Raw genomic sequence first — 22,652 nt, 5'->3', positions numbered from 1 at the left:
TATAATGAAATCTGCTGATATGTTGTTTTTTTAAATTCTATGAACGTTTTCATATGGGTAAATGCCAGCCAGGGAGCGGGGCCGTATGGCATCGGGTTCCCCCAACTCAAGGGTCCAATAGCAGCGCACCACTGCCCTTGTGTGATGTCAGCCTGTCAGCACATTTTTAGATATGGAATTAATGGTTGTGGCTGCATAGGTGCTTGGTATAATTTTTTATTAGTAGACTTTTTAGTAGAGATCCGCTCTGCCAGTCATGCCATCTAGTGTAGAAGCCAAATGCCAATCAGATTGACAGTGCATTTCTGGTGTGTCATAATACATGGACCATTTCATCTAAGTGCATACACACCCCCAGTGCACTTCCAGCCTTATTTACATATGATTTCTACCTTAGATTTCTTATAACTGGCACATCTGATCTCTACAAAAAAAGGTATTTTTAGGCTGGGACTACATGGAAACAAGTCTAAGGGAGTTAACTGACCAAAACCATATGTGCAACTTGTCGGTGACTTCCAGCCATTTTACAGCCCTGATTTGGATGTAAATAAAACAGCCGAGTTACAGACAAATCACATGCAACTTGCATTGAAGTCTATGGCAAGCGGGTCATGTGTGACATGTGACCAAAGACAAAAAATTCAACACATTTGGAAACATTTGCAACTCTGTTGCAGTCACAACGCAACACCAAAGGAACTCATTACATCCAGTGTATCACTGCTTTTTCAGTGTCACACGAAACATGTCGCCGTGTAGCCCAATCCAAACTGGGAAGCATTTGTACAGCCATCCCTACTTCTATGTGTAAAAATAATCCAACAAGTTCCCACTGAAGTTGATAAGTTTTTCCCCTGAAATGAGCAAATCAGTAATGAAAAGTAATTAGGTGATCAAACGTCACATTTATTAGTCTCCACAGGAACGTACAGGCATACTGCCTATAATTCCCAATTCATACAGAATGGACAATGTTGCAAAAACAAGGTACATGATTAGACAGATGACACCTAACTTCTTATCGAGCTTCCATCCATTTACATGTATTGCCACAAATACAAAAATGATTGAGAACAATAGAGAGATTGTAGTATAAGTTATTCCAGTGCTGTTCACTTCCACTGGCGATGACCGGTCTATGAAAACAGTCTTAATAAACCAGGGAACTCCCAAACAAAGCATGTCAAATACATTTGATCCCACAATGTTCGACATGGCCATGTCACCCTTTCCTGTAAAAACAAGGGGAGACACGTAACTATAATATTTCAAATTGACCTGTTAGGCCACAAAAAAACAACTCAGTACAGAGGCAGAGAGCGAGCTTCCCTCATGGAGATAGTCCTATGTGTTCTTCGATAGCATTAGCCAAATTGCAGTGTGTTTTTTTATAAAGCTGAATTGATCTTCAATTAGCACGAGTCCACAGAGCACAGCCTACTGCAGTTTTCACAATTCTGCTGGTTGTCTTTTTAAATAGCCAACAAGCTTGTTGTTAGAGACAGACTTAAAAGGGTACTCCACCTTCACCCACTTCTGCGTCGGGAGAAGGCGATGATGTCATGACTCAACTACAAATAGCTGCTGGCTCACATGTGCCACAAGCGGCATATATCGCCACCTGTCCTATTCATTATTCATGGGGAAATAAGCGGAGTCAGATTACCCCTCGATAGCTACGCTTGAGGTAGCTTTTCATATATTGATTAATGTAAAGTCTGCACCTCAGAGCATACAATAATTCAGAATGCAAACCACTAGAGCAACACTGCAGACATTGAACCAGCAAATAATAACCTTGAGAGATTTCAGTCTGAGGCCTCTTAGGGTATGTGCACAGCATAAATTAGACACTGGCGCAACCGCTGAGTTTTCCCAAGCAAAGCTGCTTCAAGAAAATACTGCGGTCGTTTTCCTGAGGCTGCTTTACCTCTATGCTATTAAAGAAACACTCCCAGGAATATTTGTTTTCACTAAATTTGTGTATATCTGTATGGTAAATAGTGCGAGTTTGTTAATATACTCACCTACGACCACTTTCTCCGGAATCCAGTACCGTTCCGCCCCTCCTCTCAGTGACATCAAAGCAATTCAGACCAGCTGGCTCACTCTGCGTGAGGCAGAAGTCTCTTTTACAATGTAAGCCTATGGAGCTTTGTTCTGACGGTCTCTAGGGCCACTTCCAGGTCATAGCATGGCCCGGAGAGTCTGGAGAGCGGTGGCATCAGTGAGAAGCAGAGCAGAACAGCGCTGGATGCTGGAGAGAGCGGCGGTAGGTGACGTTATTGATACACTCACACTACATTACATGCACATATACACTTAATTAATGTAAACAAATGTTCATGGGAGGACTTTTTAAGTATAGAAAGTGGGTGGCTTCTGAGAAGAAAAAGGCTGAAGAACAAGCATGTCACTTTAACCACTCCAGGGTTTCTGAACCCTGAAGCAGTTAAAAGAAGAAACCTGAGACAGATCATGTGCACAGCAATATAATTTTGACATTGCTGTGCATTATGTTAATTTTATGGGGCCCTTTTGCAGTGCTATACATTTAATATAATTTATGCTGGAAAGTAGCGCAAATTATATTTTCTGGCGCACACAAGCAAGAGATGTACCTAATTTATTAAAAGGCATTTTCTTCCTAATATATTAAGCGCATCTTACTCCAATGTCATCAAAAACACTGGCCATAATAATTTCTTTCACTGTTTTTACTCACACATGGGCTTATTCTGTTACCTGAAACAACAGTTCCATTTTAAATTCAGTTTTATGCCGGATTTCTTGCGTTTTTGCAGACATAGATGTGAAGACTCCAAGATCATATGACCAATAGTTATGCAACACTGAACAGTTTCCTTCAGACAGGGATGGACATATCATTGGTGCAACCTGTGCAGCTGCAGAGACCCAAGAGGAAAGGGAGCCCACGTCCACCTCATGAGCAGCAAGCAGTATCTGTAAGACAGATTAGTGGACTTCCAAGGGCCCATATACTGTTTTTTGCACTGTCTGTGTCTGCCCCTGGTACAGACTAGAGATGAGCGTTGTTCTACTCGAACTCATAGAATCATAGAATGGTAGAGTTGGAAGGGACCTCCTGGGTCATCTGGTCCAACCCCCTGCTCAAAGCAGGATTCACTAGATCATCTCAGACAGATGTCTGTCCAGCCTCTGTTTGAAGACGTCCATTGAAGGAGAACTCACCACCTCTCGTGGCAGCCTGTTCCACTCATTAATCACCCTGTCAAAAAGTTTTTTCTAATATCTAATCTGTGTCTCCTCCCATTTAGTTTCATCCCATTGCTTCTAGTCTTTCCTTGTGCAAATGAGAATAAAGATGATCCTTCTACAATGTGACAGCCCTTGACATATTTGTAGACAGCTATTAAGTCTCCTCTCAGTCTTCTTTTTTGCAAGCTAAACATTCCCAAATCCTGCAACCGTTCCTCATAGGACATGGTTTGCAGACCAGTTACCATTCTGGTCGCTCTTCTCTGAACTTGCTCCAGTTTGTCTATGTCTTTTTTAAAATGTGGTGCCCAAAACTGTACACAGTATTCCAGATGAGGTCTGACCAAAGAGGAGTAAAGACCGATAATGACTTCACGTGATCTAGACTGTATGCTTCTGTTAATACATCCCAGAATTGTATTTGCCTTTTTTGCTGCTGCATCACACTGTTGACTCATGTTCAGTCTATGATCTATTAGTATACCTAAGTCTTTTTCACATGTACTGTTGCTTAGCTCTATTCCTCCCATTCTGTATATGCTTTTTTCATTTTTATTGCCCAGATGTAGTACTTTGCATTTTTCTCTGTTAAAAACCATTCTGTTGGTTGCTGCCCACTGCTCCAGTTTATTTAGGTCTTTTTGAATCCTCTCTTTCTCTTCTCTAGTATTAGCTATCCCTCCTAGCTTTGTGTCATCAGCAAATTTAATCAGTTTACCCTCAATTCCTTCATCTAAATCATTGATAAAGATGTTGAACAATACAGGTCCCAGGACGGAGCCCTGTGGTACTCCACTTGAGACATTCATCCAGCTGGATGTGAAGCCATTTACAACCACCCTTTGAGTCCGATCACTAAGCCAGTTATGAATCCACCTAACAGTTGCCTGGTCCATTGCATACTTGGTCATTTTTTCAATAAGGATGGTGTGAGATACTTTGTCAAATGCTTTGCTGAAGTCAAGATATACTATATCTACAGCATTTCCCTGATCCACCCAGTCAGTGATTCTGTCATAGAAGGAAATTAAGTTAGTCTGACATGACTTGTTAGTTACAAACCCATGCTGACTCTGGTTAATCACTTCATTCTTATCCATGTACTTACATACATGTTGTTTAATAATTTGTTCAAAGATCTTTCCTGGTATAGAAGTCAGACTCACTGGCCTATAGTTCCCCGGGTCCACCTTCTTCCCCTTTTTGAAGATAGGAACAACATTTGCTCTTCTCCAGTCTTCTGGGACTTCTCCTGTTCTCCAAGAATTTTCAAAGATTATGGAGAGTGGTTCTAAAATTTCTTCTGCGATCTCCTTCAGTACTCTGGGGTGTAATTCATCTGGACCTAGAGACTTGAACTCATTTATGTTAGCTAAATATTCCCTCACAATCTTTCTGTTTACAGATAACTTGGATTCCTCTATTCCTTTAAAAGGACAGTGAAGATCAGTTGATGTTACATTTTCTTTCTGAGAGAAAACAGATGCAAAATAGGAATTAAAAAGTTCGGCCTTCTCAACATCCTCTCTTACCATTTCTCCATTTTCATCCTGTAAAAATCCTGTAAAAACTTTCATCCTGTAAAAATTGTTCGCCAATCTCAAATTCGAGCTGTTTTGGGCGGTGTTCGAGCCGTTCGGCGAACACGAACAATTTGATAAAAATTCGGCTGTTCGAGGTTATGTTCGATAACTGTTCGTGCACCAAAATCATAACTGGATTTTTTCTCAGTAATGATGAAAATTAATGTTAATACGCAGTTTGAGTGTACAGCGGGGTGGGGGGAGGGGCAGGGGATGGATCTCTGCAGGAACAATGAAGATCTCCATTTTTTTTTCTCTTTCCCGCATTTGCAGTGGGAAGGTGCAATCTGTCAGCCTATCAGCAGCGCACACACGGAGCGAAGTGCTTTTTTTCACACAAGCAAGGGCATGTGTCATTGGCAGTGTATGTCACATGTCCTTGCCCTATAAGACCAAGCCATTTTCCCCGTCGCCACCATTTTCTCACTGCTGCAGCTGCGTGCGCTATACCTTGTTAATTTCAAGCCAATTTTCGCACAAATCTACAGATAGCTTGGGAGTAGGGAATAGTTGTGATTGCAGTCCTTTTAAGGACTAGGTTACAGCATTTCCTACGACTTTTATCAGGGAGGTCTGTGCTCTTAAATAGATAGGTTGTGGGAGTAAAGACTAATTGTAATTGGAGTCCTTTTCAGGACTAGGTTACATCAGTTCCTATCAGTTTTTGCCAGGCAGGTCTGTGCCAGTGCTGTGCAAGTTTTTTTCACAGCATTTGGCTGAATCTAGCAAAGCTAATCCTTTTTGGCCTATTGCAGAGTGTGTTAGTCAGTGGAGTAGCCTATCTGTGCTGCAAGATATATCACCTGTGTATAGAATACCAATTTTTTTTACTGCACCTAGTGAAGTAAAATCTTTTGGGCATAGCATCATTCTATTAGTCCATCTATACTGACCTCCATCAGGTTGCAAATTAAAACTAATTTTTATCTGCATCTACAGTACCTCTGAAAAAATATTTGGGCTTCTAGCTGTGTGTGGGACTTGTTGTATTAGTCCATCTATACTGACCTCCATCAGGTTGCAAACTGAATATAATTTTTTTCTGCATCTACCTCTAAAAAAATATTTGGCCTTGTAGCAGTGTGTCGGACTTTCTCTATTAGTCCATCTATACTGACCTCCATCAGGTTGCAAACTGAATATATTTTTTTCTGCATCTAACCCAGCCAATAGTTTTGGCCTAATACCACAGTTTGGCCACTCAGCTCTGCTCGGTTACCATCCATTGTTTTTTTGTGCAAACAACTCCACAGTTGTGAATTAGTTAACCACCAAAATGAGTGGAAAAAGGCCTGCTGCTGGTGGAAAGGGGAATAGGCGTGTTGGGAAGGGGAAAAAAGGTTGTGTCCGTGGGGTAGGTGTTAAAGCAACAGTAACATCTGCAGAAGAAAGACCATCTTCCAGCCAAACTAAAATGTCTACTTCTTTTAGCGGACAATGTGATAAGATCCCTTTCTTACGGCCACGCCAATCGCTACAAATTCCAGATGAGGCACAAAAACAGCAGGTGCTTCAACGGATATCAAGTGCTCCTTTAAGTGGGCTCTCCTCCACATCAACTTCAACATCACAAATACTCCAGTCCTCAAAGGTGTCACCCAAATCGCACTTGCTTCCTCACAGCTCCCAAATCTCCAGCTGCCCGTCTGAGTATGAGGTAGAACAGATGGTTGAGTCTGCAGAGCTGTTTACTCATACTATAGCCTGGGAATCAGAGGTCGACTCCAGCGCTTCTGTGAATCCAGACGAGGAAATGATCTGCACTGATGCCCAGAATCTTTATGAGTCGGATCCAGGACCAGACGCAGAAGGTTCTGACCATAATGTAGACCCTCATTCCCAAACTGTAACTCCTGTTGGTGGAGACAATGAGGAAGACGATGATAAGACTCAAATACCTGATTGGAGCGACAACTTTAGTTTTTTGTCAGGGCAGGAACAGGTTGGCTCTGAGGACGACGGGTGTGATAACACACAGGGTGATGATGATGAGGTTGGAGATCCCACTTACTGTCAACCCACAGTCAGCCAAGAGATGAGGTCAGCAGAGGAGGTGGAGGAAGATGCTAGTGACGACGAGGTCAGGTTGCGCCTTCCTGGACAGAGACGTAGTACTGGAAGCACGTCAACAACTGCATCCTCAAACACAACTCTGCCTCTCACCACAAGTCGTGGTGGCTCTTCAGGTCGCATGGGTGCTAAGCCTTGCATAGCCTGGGCATTTTTTCAGATCGATAAAGATGACCCAACTCGTGTTATCTGTAACATTTGTCAGCAAAAGCTAAGTAGAGGCCAAAAAATACATAGTTTGAGTACTTCATGCATGAACCGGCACATGGACATGAAGCATAAGTTGCAGTGGGAAGCTCAGTGTGCTACAATGCGGCCTAGCCGGCCGGGCCAACCACCGTCTGCCATATCTTGTGCATCCGCGGCCTCTTCATCCTCTGTGACTGGGGGGACAGCAGTCACACCTGTTTTGGGGCGCAGACCTGCCACCTCTTTACCCGCAACAGCCAGCGTGATTGGCAGGTCATCATTTTCATTGGAGGTGGTAAAACCAGCTGGTGTTGAGCGCTGTCCGACATCGATAGCACCACCTTTGGATCAAGGCAACACCCTTATCAACCCCGTCTAAGCACAATAGCCAGCCCTCGGTCCCTCAGATGTGGACAAGTAAAAGACCATTTCCTCCTAGCCATGAGAAAGCTAAGAGGTTGAATTTCACCATCTGCAAGCTCTTGGCTACAGAAATGCTGCCTTTCCGCCTGGTGGACACAGAGGATTTTCGAGACCTTATGTCCGTCGCAGTGCCCCAGTACCAGATGCCCAGTCGGCACTACTTCTCAAAGAAAGGTGTGCCTGCGCTCCACCAGCATGTCGCACACAACATCACCGCTTCTTTGAGAAACTCTGTGTGTGACAGGGTGCATTTCACCACAGACACTTGGACGAGTAGGCATGGACAGGGGCGTTACATGTCGCTGACTGGGCACTGGGTAACTATGGTGACAGCAGGACAAGGGGCTGCTGTCCAAGTCTTGCCGTCCCCACGAGTTGTGCGTCAATCCTCTTTATGTCAAAGTTCCTCCACTGCTTCTGCCTCCTCAACCTCCTCTCGGTCTTCCACCTGCACCCAAAGCCTGTCTGGTCATGCCACAAGCTTTCTAACTGCGCAGAAGGGATCCTGCACACCTCCTTACTATGCTGGCAGTAGGGCTCAACGTCATCAGGCGGTTTTTACATTGAAATGTCTGGGAAATGTGAGTCACACAGCTGAGGAGTTGTGGTCAGCTCTGGAGAACCAATTTCATGAATGGTTGTCTCCACTGGACCTGAAACCAGGGAAGGCCGTGTGCGACAATGCTGCAAACCTGGGTGCGGCCCTTCGCCGGGGCAATGTCACACACGTGCCTTGTATGGCTCACGTGTTGAACCTGGTTGTCCAGCAATTTTTAGCCCACTATCCCAGACTAGATGGCCTTCTGCAGAGGGCACGGTCGCTGTGTGCTCACTTCCGCCGTTCGCATCCCGCAGCTCAGCGACTTACATCTCTACAGAAGTCGTTGGGCCTGCCACTTCACCGGCTAAAATGCGACGTGCCTACCCGGTGGAATTCAACTCTGCACATGTTGCAGCGACTGTGGCAGCACCGACAAGCCCTGGTGCAATACGTTCTGACGTATAGCCTGGGCCAACGAGATTCAGAGGTGGGGCAAATCACGCTGGAGGAGTGGTCTCAGATCAGGGACCTATGCACCCTTCTGCACAGTTTTGAAATGGCGACGAAGATGTTTAGTGCTGACGATGCCATTATCAGCATGACTATTCCGGTGATTTACATGCTGGAGCACATGTTAAACAGAATTCGGAGTCAGGTGGTGGCACAAGAGGAGGTGGAGGAAGTAGAGGAGGAGGAGTTGTATGCGGAAGGGCTAACATCTGCAAGGTCCAGACGGTCGGCAGCACCAAGGCGGCAGGCATGTGAGGGTGGGGGAGATGGTTTTACCAGGGCGCATGGTAGCAGCCAAACTAGTGAGGAAGGTGCAGGAGCCCAGGAAGAAGTGGAGGACGAACTGATGGAAGACTCATCAGATGAGGGAGACCTTGATCACATTTCTGTTGTGCGAGGTTGGGGGGAGAGGACAGAGGAAGGAAGCATGATTGTTACCTCGCCACCAACACAACAGGGACTTGGTGCTCCTGGATGCGCAACACACATGAGTGCCTTCTTGCTGCACTACCTGCAACATGACCCTCGAATTGTGAGAATTAGAAATAATCCTGACTACTGGGTTGCCACACTGTTAGATCCCCGGTACAAAAGTAAATTTGCAGAAATTATTCCTGCCATAGAAAGGGATGCACGCATGCAGGAGTATCAGCAGAGACTGTTGCAGAATCTTACATATGCTTTTCCACAAAATACCAGTGGTGCACGTAGTGAATCTCACAGTTCCAACTTGCCAACCGTGGGACCGTCAAGTGTTCAGCACTCAAACCGTAACAGAACCACAGTATCTGGTGGTAACATCAATTTTGCGGAATCATTTCACCACTTTTTTAGCCCATCCTTTGCAAGGCCACAGGAGACAAGAAGTCTGACACATAGTCAACGCCTAGAGACGATGGTACAGGAGTATCTCCAAGTAAACATTGAAGCCACGACTGTGTCACTGGACCCTTGCTCTTTTTGGGCTTCCAATCTGGATAAATGGCCGGAGCTAGCCACTTACGCCTTGGAGATCTTGTCATGCCCCGCAGCCAGCGTTCTGTCTGAACGTGTGTTCAGCGCTGCTGGTGGTGTGCTGACAGATAAGCGCACGCGGCTCTCCACTGATAATGTAGACAGACTCACGTTCATAAAGATGAACAAATCATGGATCCGAAACGACTTTTCTACCCCTGTGTCATCCTGGGGAGAGTAAAAGCTTGATGATTGTTTAAAATCACCCTACCAACCGTTTTAAGCTTTCAAATTACTAATCATGTTTATCTGTATCTTGACTGGAAAATAATTTGGGCTTTGTAGCAGTGTGCAGCACTGATCCTATTAGGCCATCTATAATAAGCTCCACCAGATTTAAAATTAAAAATAATTTTTAGCTGCATCTAGCCCGGAAAATAATTTTGGGGCTCCGAGATGCGCAAGACACATAAGTGCCTTCTTGCTGCACTACCTGCAGCATGACCCTCATATTGTCAGAATTCGAAGTAATCATGACTACTGGGTTGCCACACTCTTAGATCCCCCAAACTTTTCGATCAACCTTTTCATTTTAATAAAGACCAAAAAAATGGTCATTTTTGAAATTATAAGCATTAGCAGGTTGTTAGAAACTGAAATCAAACAGTTTTCAACTCAAAACTTCATTCTAGGTGATGTTACATTTTCACATAGGACCCCTTGTTCGAAAGGAGCTTCTGAACTCTCTCGTCCATTGAATTTGTCAGGTTTTGGATGGTTTCTGCTTCAATTGTTTTGCATGAGGACAGAATACCCTCCCAGAGCTGTTGCTTAGATGTGAACTGCCTCCCGCCATCATAGACACTCCTTTTAATGATGCTCCAAAGGTTCTGAATGGGGTAGAGGTCAGGGGAGCATGGGGGTCACACCATAAGTTTGTCCCCTTTTATGCCCATATCAGCCAGAGATGCAGATGTTTTATGTGCAGCATGAGATGGTGCATTATCATGCAGAAAAATGATCTTGCTGTGAAATACACGGTTCTTCTTCTTGAACCATGGCAGGAAGTGCTGTTTGAGAAAATCCACATACATTATGGAGTTCATCTTTAGCGCCTTCAGGGATCCTAAAGGGGCCGACAATCTCTCTCCCCATGATTCCAGCCCAAAACATTACTCCACCTCCTCCTTGTTGGCGCTGTAGCCGTGTTTGCGTGGGGTGTGCATCAACCAGCCATCCTCCACTCCATCCATCTGGACCATCGAGCGCTGCACGGCACTCATCCGTTTTGAAATCAGTCTTCATGTAATGTTTGGCCCACTGGAGCCGTTTCTGCTTGTGTGAAGTGGATAGAGGAGGTCGACAGGATGGCGTATGCACAGCTGCAAACCTCTGAAGGACCCTGCATCTTGTTGTTCGGGGGACGTTGGAGGCACAAGCAGCTTCAAAAATTTGTCTGCTGCTATGACAAGGCTTTTTTGCCGCTGCTCTTTCAACCTGACGTAATTGCCTGTAGGAAAGAGTCCTCAATTTGCCCTTATCAGCACGCACACGTGTGTACTGTGAATCAGCTACATACTTCTTGATTGCCAAGACACTTCATCCTGATCATCGCACAATGTTGATTGTAGTCATGCCTTGACCTAAACACTCCACAATTTGTTGCTTCTCAGCAGCCGACACATCCTTTTTCTTTCCCATTTTGGCAGAAAATGTAGGCTGCTGAATAATGTGAGAGAGCCTTCTTAAGTAGTCTTGCCTTTCATTGGACACACCTGCCAAACTAATTAGCACTGGTGTCTGCAATTGCTTACAGTGATATAAAGAGCCCTGACACACATCACCATCAATGAGTTTAACTGACAAACAAACAAATTCTTCCCTTATCACTCCTAAACACTTTTTGCATAATAATTTGGAACACAGTGTACATGTGCTTTTCCACAAAACACCAGTGGTTCACGTAGTGAATCTTACAGTTCTAACTTGCCAACCGTGGTCTGTATGGAGTTGTTCAATAAAGGGCCCAAAATTAAGATAACATAGATGGGAGAGGTCTCTATGAATAGGAATTCCTAAGTATTTGATACCCTGTGAGGGCCAGGCAAAGGGAAAGTTGGACTGGATGGAATCCTATATGGATTTGGGGAGGGAGACATCGAGGGCCTCAGACTTCGCTGCATTGATTTTAAAATTTGACCATGTAACAAAGTGATCTATTTCAGCCATAACAGCATGGATGGATATATGTGATTGAGTGATATATACTAGGACATCATCAGCAAATAGAGAGCACTTGTACTCGGTGCCTCCCACCTCAATCCACCTAATATTGGGGTTATGGCGAATTGATGAGAGCAGGTGCTCCGTCACTAGGATGTATAAGAGAGGGGACAGAGAACATCCCTGCCTTGTCCCATTGGTGATTGTGAAAGGTGTTGAAAATGTTCTGACGCGCCCCCTGGGCCTTGGGACACCTGGAGCCGGACCCTTTTTGGTGGATGCTGGTGGTTGTAGTCTCCGTGGCGGCAACCCGGTTCCGTGGCTCAGGGCGGTCAAACCAGTGGCGGAACTATTTATGTGGTTTTGATGTTTAAATGTCCGACTACGCCACCCGTGGATTGTGGTCAGAGTGAACCGCCGCTCCAGGGCAGACCGCTGAGGTTGGTGTTGTGGGTGCAGCAGAGCGTAGCATAACTCCCCACGGGAGGAGTATAGCCTCAGGGCAGTGTATGCGGAGGATGGGGGTGATGGTGCAGGGCAGCAGCAGTAATGACACGGAGTCAGTGATGCAGTCCAGGGCCTTTACTCACAGTTCTTATTATCCAGACCACGTCTGCAGGTAACGGCTGCCCACGTCGTACTGTGCTCACCAGGTGAGGGGCTCAGACAACTCCCAGATAACTTTGGAGCGCTTCACAGGACCCCCTTTGTGTGTCCTTTGTCTGGCCTTTCTTACCAACCCTTCTGTCCGGCTGCCTCGGGCCTCCTCTTGGTAAACTTGGCGCCAGTTTCCCTGACCCTATGTGGTGCCTTCCTAGCGGGTGTAGCGAGGGGCTGCGCCACATAAAATGTCACAGCCTCCTGTTTCTAGCTGAGGGTCGTTTCCTGCCTCCACTAGTTTCGGGGACCGGTCTCCCCCTTTGGCCTGACCCCTCCACGCAGGTGGATTCTGGCGTGCGGTGGCGACTCGCCCGTCCGCACCCCTGAGATCCCTTCGTTCCTGGAGCCTTCTCCGCTCCTCTTCCTTCCTTCTCCCTCTTCCAGGCCTGGGCCTCTGTTACTAGGCCCGCCTCCGGAGCAGAGCTCATGCAGAGCCCCTGCTCCCTGCCACTTCTGCTCAGACTTCTCTGCACTGAACTAAGATGGTGCCCACCTTTTATACTCCCTTCTCAATGCACCCAGGAACTGCTTCCTCCCTGCTCCTGCACTACAGGGTTCCCCTTCCTCAGTGTTCCCTCCCCCAACTCCAGCCAGGGACAGGGACTGTCGTGCCCATCTCAGGGGCATATTGGTCGCCCTGCCCCTCGGCAATGTGGTGTAATGCATGCAGGTGTCGGGTCCTGATCCACACTACATCCTTACCTGAGAGTGAGATATCACACCTCTGGGTGAGGTGCAATACCTCTGTAGCAACCGAGCCCTCAGGGTGCTACAATTCCATTTATCTTCAGCCTAGGTGACGTATTGCGATACAGGGCCGTGATTTTGGCTATAAAAGGGTCCCCTAGACCCCTACCCCAAGCTTTTTAAGAGAATCATATATGGCGTGCCAGGAGACTCTATGGAATGCTTTCTCAGCATCCAACGAGAGTATCTAATTACAAATTTTTAACTGCATCTAGCCCAGGAAATACTTTGTGCCTAGTAGCAGGGTCTGCTAGTCAGCGGATTATCCCGGCTGTTAAGCAAGCTACACCACCTGTAGTTTGGACACTTCATTTTTTCAAAGGAAATGCTTCGGGACCACGGGATACTCAGTGAAGAGCATCAGGAGGCACCCCAAGGCATAGGGGCTGGGACTGGCAGTAGGATGCCTTGCGGTGGACAGCCGAGCTCGATCCTTATAAAAGCTTTTTAACTGCAGCAGCTTTAGTGGACGCTACTGGAGCTGGAATTACCGCGGCTGCTGGCATGAGACTTGCCCTCCAATAGATCCTTGTAAATGGATTTAAAGTGTATTCATTCAAATTAGAGAGACAATTTAAATTAAAAAGCTTAGAGCTGCCTCCACCACAGGGGGGCTCGCTCGACCCACCAGCGGACAGGCACCAGTATTGGGAGAGGGGGGCTGGCCGTCAGGGTTCACCGCGGCTCTGGCACAAACCCGGCGACACGGAGGTGGCACGGGCAGGAGCGGACTGGCCGTGTCGGCTTCTCACTTTTTGGATTTTAGAAGGGCATGACATGCCTATATCTGTGTCTCCCCCTCCTTTTACTCCTCCACCTCTTTTATTTTCGCATGACTATATGTACTTGTCACTTTTCCATGTGTTAGTTATGTCTTCTGAGCAGTTTGTCAGCTTTTGGACACCTTTGAAGGTGTTTTCTATGTGTTTCTATGTGTTTTTGTTTGCCTGCCATTGGTTTTAACGGTGTTCGAAGGTGTTCGACGAACAGTTCGGCGAACACACGGGTGTTCGACGAACCGAACCCGAACTCGAACACTACGGGGGTGGCTCAACACTAGTACAGACCCAAATGGGAAACTTGCTTAAACCCTGTTGAAGTATACCACCACTTAGGATTGGACTTTAGGTGAGGAGAACAGTAGAGTTGTAAGTTCCTTTTAAATTAATAGATGTTTAGAGAGTAAGTAATGTGTTAACATCACATGGTGGCTTTGAAAAATGCCCCACCCATCATGCAGGAGCATCTCACCATGCCCGATGTCAGATTGGAAGGGAGATCGGAAGTAGACATACACTTTAAACAAATATATAATTAAGACAGCAAGAATACGTCTAAAGCATGCAGGGTCTAGTCTCACAATTATTATGAATTCCATTTTTATTGATACAAAACTGGCAACTATAATAAAACAATTATCTTCGTATGGCTACTTTAAAGGTAACCTGTCAGGCCCCCATGCCCCCAGAACCAATAGCAGTTGAGTCTGCATATGTAAACAACCTGCCTAACAGTTCCTGTATTAAATTACACACACAAACAGATCTTTAGAAAAAGTATTTATAAAGTCCGTTTATGATATGTAAATGAGGGCTTTGACTGGTCGATAGGGCATTAGTGTCCCCAGACTAATCGGCCCACTTAGTATGTTATCACGCCCCTGTGGGCGTGATGACATGGCTTACAAGTGCCGGAGTCATTGCTAGCGCTATACTTACCTTGCACATGCGCGCGGCTTCTTTCCCTGCATTGTTCCTCTGAAGCTGGGTGTACGCATGCTGGCTTCAGAGAGGCGCATTGCACATGATTAGAAGTGACGTCCGATCATGCGCAGTGCGCCCCTGAAGTTGTCACACGTACATCCTGCTTCATCAAATCAATGCAGGGAAAGAAGTTGTGAGCATGCGCGAGGTAAGTGTGGTGCTAGCTTGTAAGTTATATTAGCATGTTATTATGGCACCTGTGGGCATGATAAGTGGGCCAACTAATTTGTGGACACCAACGCCCCACTGACTAGTCAATGGCCTCATTTACAAATCATGAACGGATTTTAGAAATACTTTTTCTAAAGATCTGTTTGTGCATGTAATGCAATACAGGAACTGTTAAGGCAAGGTGTTACATATGCAGACACATCTGCTGGTGGTTCTGGGAGTACGGGGGACCTGACAGGTTCCCTTTAAGTAGACGCAAAGAGTAAGACACTCATACTTGCCTTCTCTTGCCACAAGCACACTTGCGACCGTGTCTGGTATACTTGTTCCGGCAGCTAGTAGAGTAAGGCCCATAACGGTGTCTGGAATGCTCAGTGTCTCACCTGCAGGTATTAATGATATGAAAGAATAGTATATGTATGGTAAAATGTTCTATTATATGGTTTTGTCAAAATGTTATATTTTCTTCCTTTGTGATACCTAAAAGCAGTCAGACGGTCACCCAAAAAGTTTACATTTTGTAAAATTGTTATGGAAAATTGATGGTATTGGGAAAAATTCCTAAATGCCATTAATATTAGATTGGTGACTCTACACTACCCAGCTGATTAGCAGTTTAAAGGGTCCGAGCTACAATGGCGCTGCAGCCTCTTTATTGTCTGCATCCCGTTTTGCACTAGTTTGTACGGCACATACTCTACTCTTAGTGACGGATGTGTGTCATATTACAACTTAGTTCCATTCACTTGAACGTAGCCTTCATAAGACAGAACTGTAATGAGTTTTCAATGCTTTAAAATATCATCCTTTCAAACTGTTTGACAAATGACCTTAAAGAGGTTTCACACTACAATGATATTGATGAACTTGGGACCAATCCTAAGGAAAGGTCATCAATATTGTTGTATTGGAAGACCCCTTTAATCTGTGTTCTCAGTTTACTCCCAGTAAAGTAACTGCATGCAAACATGCCTACGGTCTTAGCCCTTTATCATCCTCCCTCTTGGCTGTCATTTACAGGCATCTGTACCCCCCCCCCCCCTCATTAAAAACAGAAGACAATTTCTTGTCTTTGTCAGTCGCCAGGGGGAAAAATTACTTCCGAATAACAAACGTAAGGCTTCCTTGTGAGTATCTGATCTGAGAGCAGAATAATAATCTCTTTCTATCCATAGCGAGTCTTCTATACAAGTCATGTGACAACCTTTTTTTTTTTTTTTAAAAAAAATCATACTTTTTTTTTTTTAAAGTAAAGACATGTGACAGTAATCCCTGGGCTAAGAATGAAAGACAAGGGTCTCGTAAAGAATTTCAGCTATGCGCCTCTTGGCAAATCATCACTTTAATTGTGATATTTGTCCACATAAAAGGCCAAAGGGAACATGAATAGATGTAAGCAACCGGCAGTGAAAGGATAAAACACAAGTTTTAATTCAGATTTCTATGTTTCAATCTTTCCCTGATCCATTGATATGCCACATGTGTCTTCCCAGGAAACTCAAACAGAATGTAGTGTCCTGTGATGTGTGTCTGCTATGATCATAGTCTTAAATAAGAATCACTATTTACTCTCACAGGAAGGAATATGTTCTGCTGCTTCTCAATCTTGTATTCTAACAGGGAGAAAGAGGTCATTTTTGTCACTTGTCCATGCCACAGGCATGCTGAATTTCGACAGCCACCTTAGTCATTCTGTACGCTCAGGAGTAAAAGAAAAGTGTCCCTCGTAATCATGTCAAAAGTTGTAACCCAGAGGTTTACAGACTGAAGTTGGTCACATTGCTGAATATGGCAGCTAAAAAGTCACCGCAAAGAGCCTATCTTAGGGTAATCTTAGAGGCTAAGGAACGTGCATCATATCAAACTTATTTTCCAGCCAAATATTTCTTTACATCAGTGAGGGTAGAAATAGGAGGTGGTATTTGGCATGAAGGTTTGTGGCACCCTGCTCTAACAAAAGGAAATGGAGAAAGCCTTGCCTACCTTACCCAGGCATGAGATGCTGGCATCTGGTGCTTTCCTCATTTGGATCAGGATTCTCATTTAGCATCTATCATCATTTGCATCATAAAACTAAACCACAAATACATTAGCGTTCATGTTACAATTCACCTACCTACTATTGTTACCATCCAAACCAAAATATAGGTTACTCCGGAGATCCAAACTGCTGACATAATAAAGGTCAAAATGTAGCATTTCTTCCACGACTTTCTTCTGCAGTCAGGTATGGTCAAGAAGAGCAGTGTAACAATGGGCAGTGAGAGGACCCAGAGAATTCTTTTGAAGTCATTCTCCGGCATTGTGAAAACACTTGGAGAATCTGACATGATCATAAAAGAAACATGGTAAGAACAAAAAGACTCAGAACATAATACAATAATAGATGGTGACATCCTAGTAGAGGGCCTAACGGGAACGTGTAGGACACAGGGATTTGGTTTCTCTTAATTACTATGTCATACACCGCACTATGAGTAATGGAGTATACATTTTGCCAAAGTATTCATTTAAAAGGGGATGTGTAATGCCTCTCTTTCATGTATACTAATAGGTCCTGTGCCTGAAACCTGCAGGGCATCGGATGGAGGCTTTTTTGCTCCCTCGTATGAAAACACATGGCTTCTGTATGTAGTCACATATATGTATATATTCACCCTACAGCACGCCACAATTTTTATTCTGGATCACTGGTGTTACAATCATAGGTGATTTCCTCTACTAAAGAGATTAAGGAAAACCAGTACAAATGAAAAATTGATGAAGTGTCAGTAGCTGTAATCGGATTAGTTAGCAACTGTGGTAGACAAAGGTGCATACACATACTGTATCTATAAAGACATACATGCATCCTCCGGACTTTCATTTTCTGCCACCTCCACACTGGGTACTGTAGCCAAAAATCATTAAGATGCATTGGTGCAAAAAACTGACTGACCCTGGCCAACCTAAGATCATAGGGCTGAGGAGGCACCCAAGTACCCTGGGATACAGCCCAGGGATACAGGGCCAGTGAAGTGACTACACCCAGGGAACACAACCTGCCGCTAGAAAGCCTCTGCCTGAGTTACCCGGATTAGGCCCAATCACGAGCCATTGTTTTTCTTGCATGCAGAAATCGAACAGATTTTCATCAGTGTATTTAATCCATTTTACATCCGCTTTTTGTCCGTGCGCCCATTCTTACCATCAGTGTATGGCATCAGTTTTTCTCATATGGAAAAAAAAACCAACAGACTGATGGATGTTTCCCAAGCTTCTACTAGCAACTTGTTATTGAAAAATGAACAGCACATGGATGCAACTTGGATGTCATGTGTGTGCGTTTTTTTTTTTGCACCAAATTCATTTAAATGGGTGAATTTGGTCTGAAAATCAGAGCAACATAGAAAAATGTCTGTTTTTTGTGTGGATCATTGGTTAATAAAAAAAACAAAAAACAAACAATGTGAATAGTTCTATTGAATATGTGTCAGTTAAAGTGTCTATCAGCCATACCCTCTGTCTTCTCCTCTCGCTTCCTCAAACTCAATGTGGACAAATCTGAACTCATCATCTTTCCTCCATCTCACGTATCTTCCCCATCTGATCTATCCATCACAATAAATGACACCACGCTTTCCCCTGTACCAGAAATGTGCTGCGTCAGAGTAACCCTTGACTCAGCTGTCCTTCAAACCACACATCCAAGCTCTCGCCACCTCCAGCTCAAAAATATTTCTAGATTCCGTCCTTTCCTCAATCTACCAAAATGCTTGTGAATGCCCTCATCATCTCCCGTCTCAACTACTGCAACATCCTCCTCTGTCGCCTACCTGCTAAAACTCTTGCACCTCTCCAGTCTGTCCTTAAATCTGCTGCCCGACTAGTTCACCTCTTGCCTCGCTACTCCTCTGCTACCCCCTTTGCAAATCCCTTCACTGGCTCCCAATTGCCCAGCGTATCCAGTTCAAATTACTAACACTGACCTACAAAGCCATCCATAACCTTTCTCCTCCGTACATCTGTGAACAAATCTCCCGATATATTCCCCCACGTACTCTCCGGTCCTCCCAAGACCATCTTCTCTCCTCCACACTTATTCGTTCCTCAGCCAATCGCCTCCAAGACTTCTCCCAACTATCCCACATCTTCTGGAATTCTGTGCCTCAACACGTCCGATTATCCGCCACATTCGGATCCTTCAGACGGAACCTGAAACCCCATCTCTTCAAGAAACCTTACAATCTGCAAAGGCCACGCTGCCGCCTCACCATCACCAGAGCTGCTGCAACCCACCAGCCTACTGTCTCATTCCCCATCATCCAGTAGAATGTAAGCCCGCAAGGGCAGGGCCCTTTTCCCTCCGTACCAGTCTGTCATTGGTAGTAAATTTAATGTAAGTGATAACTGTATTTGGTATGTAATCCCTTCGCATGTACAGCACCATGGAATCAATGGTGCTATATAAATACATAATAAAATCACTAACCTCACATGTATGACAAAAACGCATGTGTGGATGAGGCCTAATATATTGGATTATATTGGTGATGGTGGAGGTCATGTCATTTAGTTGGTTCCTCCATCTCCAGCACGGTTTCCCAATTTTATTTATTTTTTTTAAAGTCCAACTTTTGGCATCTTAATTGATGCAACCTCTTCTACTACTCCGGAGCAATATAAAGCAGGTACAAGTAAAGAGGTTATTAAGCTTAATAGTGTTATTTTTTTTATAATGCATATGAATTTTAGACAGTGTATACCATCAGTAGGGGTAACTCCACAGAACACATGTAATGGTCCAGCTTCATAATACACAGTACATATCAGAGCCATATGGTCCTCAAGCTTCATTGTACTGAATGGAAAAGAACGAACACAGGGCAGGAGCAGTGAGTCAATTATGCAACATCTGAGCTGAGATCTGATTTATTTTCCTCAGGTTTAGGGTCTATTTAATTTGGGAGCTTAAATCATTCAGGGGGGTTGATCTGAGATCTGGTTTATTTAGAGGTTCTGCTCTGAGGTATGAATTTATTTTGAATCCTGGTCTGGAGTCTTTATTAGTTTAGGAATGACCTGAGGTCTGATTTTATTTTGGAGTCTGTGCTAGGGTTTGATGCTTCCATTGCTCCCATGTTATATTTTTTGGTTAGTGTGGGGTATCATTGAGTGCTTCTTTCACCCCGTAGCTTATTATCAGAAGCACTACATCACAGAAGAGGGGCAGTCAGTGAGCAGAGCATGAAGAGCAGGAGAGCACACAAGCTTGGACTGTGGTACAGAAACTGAAAGTCTGGCTTTGGCGCTGTGGACTCAGGTTGGCCACTGAGCAGCACAGGGTGAGATTAGGGAGCATTGGAGGAAGGAGGCAGAATTCACAGGATGCCACAAGTATCTCCACCCTGAGGGTGTGCCTCTGGTGGTTGGACTTCCGAAAACTGTAGAGCATTCAAACACCTCTGACACAGCTCAGAGGCATCTCTAAAAATGCCAATATTTTAAACAAGGGGCCTTTTAAATCAATGCCACTCTGTTTTGATGTTGAGACAGAAATTTACAGTAACTCTAAAGTCTGAGAGGCGGACTATGTACTCTATCAACTACAATAAAACCAAACCAATTCACGCATTTATTATTCTGACAGACATCTAATACAAGAAATAATCTGTGGAGGGTTTTCCTTCCAAATGCTCCCCACTGTCTCTTATGTGGAACAAAATGACAAGATCTCGATTTAAAACCAATTACTAACCATCTGAAATTTCATTAAGCTCATGCAAGCTTATTGAGAGATGGGAATAATCCGAATCTTCATGAAAGATGCCACTATCAGATCGGGAGTGCTGCCGAACAACTCGTACACTCTCCTCTTTCCATCCAAGTAAGGGCTGTTGGTCATTGTTTTCTTCTAGAGCTTCCGCAACACATGTACAGCAAGGACTAAACTTCTTAACCATATACTGATTTATTCTAATGTCAAAGCACAGAATTACAATGTAGAGCCCATATATCAATATCAAAGATGCAGATTCATACCTGAAAAAAAAAAAAAATACTATTATAACTTTATGTACACACCCCTCCTAAAAATATATCCTCTTTATTAAGCTTGTAAAATACATTGGAATTTAGCTGGTTAAATGATTGAGTCAAGTTTGGCCAAAAAGTGAAATGTGGAAACACAATTGTTACCAAGCTATACTGTTCCTGGCTAAAATTGGATTGAGCAGGGCAGATATTTGCAGTTGCTCATTGCACACTGTTCTTGATCTATAAAATTCCAGGATATGAATAAGAAAGTTCCAAAATTGAGTTAGGGAGGGCTAATGATACAGTAAGGAAAAAAAAAACAAAAAACCTTTCTTCAACCTCTGGAGAATAACCGTTATTCCCCTGCTTTGGCTACGCAAAGGAATGTAACTTTGATTGTGAGTCATTCAAATGAATGGCCTACTACTTAATATATAGATAGGCTGGGTGTGTCGATGCTAAGGGACAGGGGAGATTGACCCTCATACCCACTTTATGACATCCACAAAAAAAGAAATAAAAAGGAATATGACGCGCCCTATGGGACCGTGGGGTACTCGGTGCCGGGCTGGTCGGTGCTGGGGATGTCACGGTGGCAGAGACCCGGTCCTTGTCCCCGGGCGGACAATTAATTAAAGGGAAAAGTAAAAGGGGAATAAAGTTTTTGGAGATAATGTTCGTGACGCCACCTGTGGTATACGGCTATATGGGCCGCCGCTGCGGTGCAGATTCACTGGAGCTGATGGTGACGCAGTAGAGTTGGTTCAGCTCTCCACAGACCGAGCTTAGCTCCAGGGTAGTATATGAAGAATTGTTGAGGTAGATGTTGTTGGTGCAGTGTAGTGCAGGGCAGGTGACACAGTAATTAGCCGAGGACACAGTGGGGTGCAGTCTTCAGGTTTACAGTTAAAGGTGTGCAACCACCCACGTCGTCCTGTGTCCTCTGGGGTAGTGATCCAGCAAACTTTCAGGTATCTCAGGAGCACTTGGACGGGACCCAGTTCTATGTACCTTTCCAGGTCGTCTCACTGAGCTGGCTCTCACCCTCCTGCCCTGAGCCTCACACCCAGTGTCCCAAGCCAGTGGCAGCGGGCCTTGTCGGGCGACGTCCTCCAGTGTGGAGTATGGCTACAGCACCTGAAATGCTGCAACCTCCGGTTTGCTAGCTGAGACCTAAAGTACTCCACTAGGCTGGGGCCAGTCCCCTACTGCGGCCGGATTCCTCCATGTCAGCGTGAATTCGGGAGCACGGGAGGCATCCTGCACTCGCCGTGCCCCTGGGACCCTTTCTGTCTCTCTGGAGCCCTCCTCACTGCTCCTCTCTTCTTTCCTAACTTTCCCCCTCCTGGGCCTCTCTCACTAGGCCCGACTCCTCTCTCACTCCTTCCTTGCTCTCCTGAGCCGAGCTCCTCCTGAACTCCCAACAGACCCCACTGCTCCCCTGAGCCGAACCCTCTATAAAACTTTCTACCCTTCTTTTTCTACTCCTACCCTCTGTGCTCCACTGATCTTCTTCCTCCACCCACCTCCTCTACCTAGTTCCACCTTTCAGCTAGGGAC

General features: G+C 44.9%; 1 protein-coding gene across 8 annotated transcripts in view; it reads right to left on the bottom strand.

Moving 5' to 3' along the window:
• Window positions 1–888: 888 nt before the first annotated feature.
• The window catches only part of SLC24A5 (solute carrier family 24 member 5), a 66,822-nt gene continuing 45,058 nt past the window's right edge, over window positions 889–22,652 (bottom strand). For 7 of the 8 annotated variants that reach the window (XM_073653058.1, XM_073653057.1, XM_073653064.1 and 4 more), the window contains exons 6-9: window positions 20,815–21,098; window positions 17,194–17,400; window positions 15,359–15,460; window positions 889–1,235 (exon numbers count right to left, since the gene is read on the bottom strand). In XM_073653058.1, the coding sequence (XP_073509159.1) occupies window positions 913–1,235; window positions 15,359–15,460; window positions 17,194–17,400; window positions 20,815–21,098 (916 nt within the window). In that variant the 3' untranslated portion in view covers window positions 889–912. The remainder of the gene's footprint in view (window positions 1,236–15,358; window positions 15,461–17,193; window positions 17,401–20,814; window positions 21,099–22,652) is intronic. The other variant, XM_073653059.1, reaches the window with a different exon arrangement.

The sequence above is a fragment of the Phyllobates terribilis genome, unplaced genomic scaffold, assembly GCF_046119375.1.
Source record: "Phyllobates terribilis strain yellow unplaced genomic scaffold, ASM4611937v1 Scaffold_11__3_contigs__length_659146591, whole genome shotgun sequence".
Lineage (NCBI taxonomy): Eukaryota > Metazoa > Chordata > Amphibia > Anura > Dendrobatidae > Phyllobates > Phyllobates terribilis.
The sequence above is the reverse complement of the archived record's forward strand: the minus strand, read 5'-3'. Positions and strand labels throughout refer to the sequence as shown.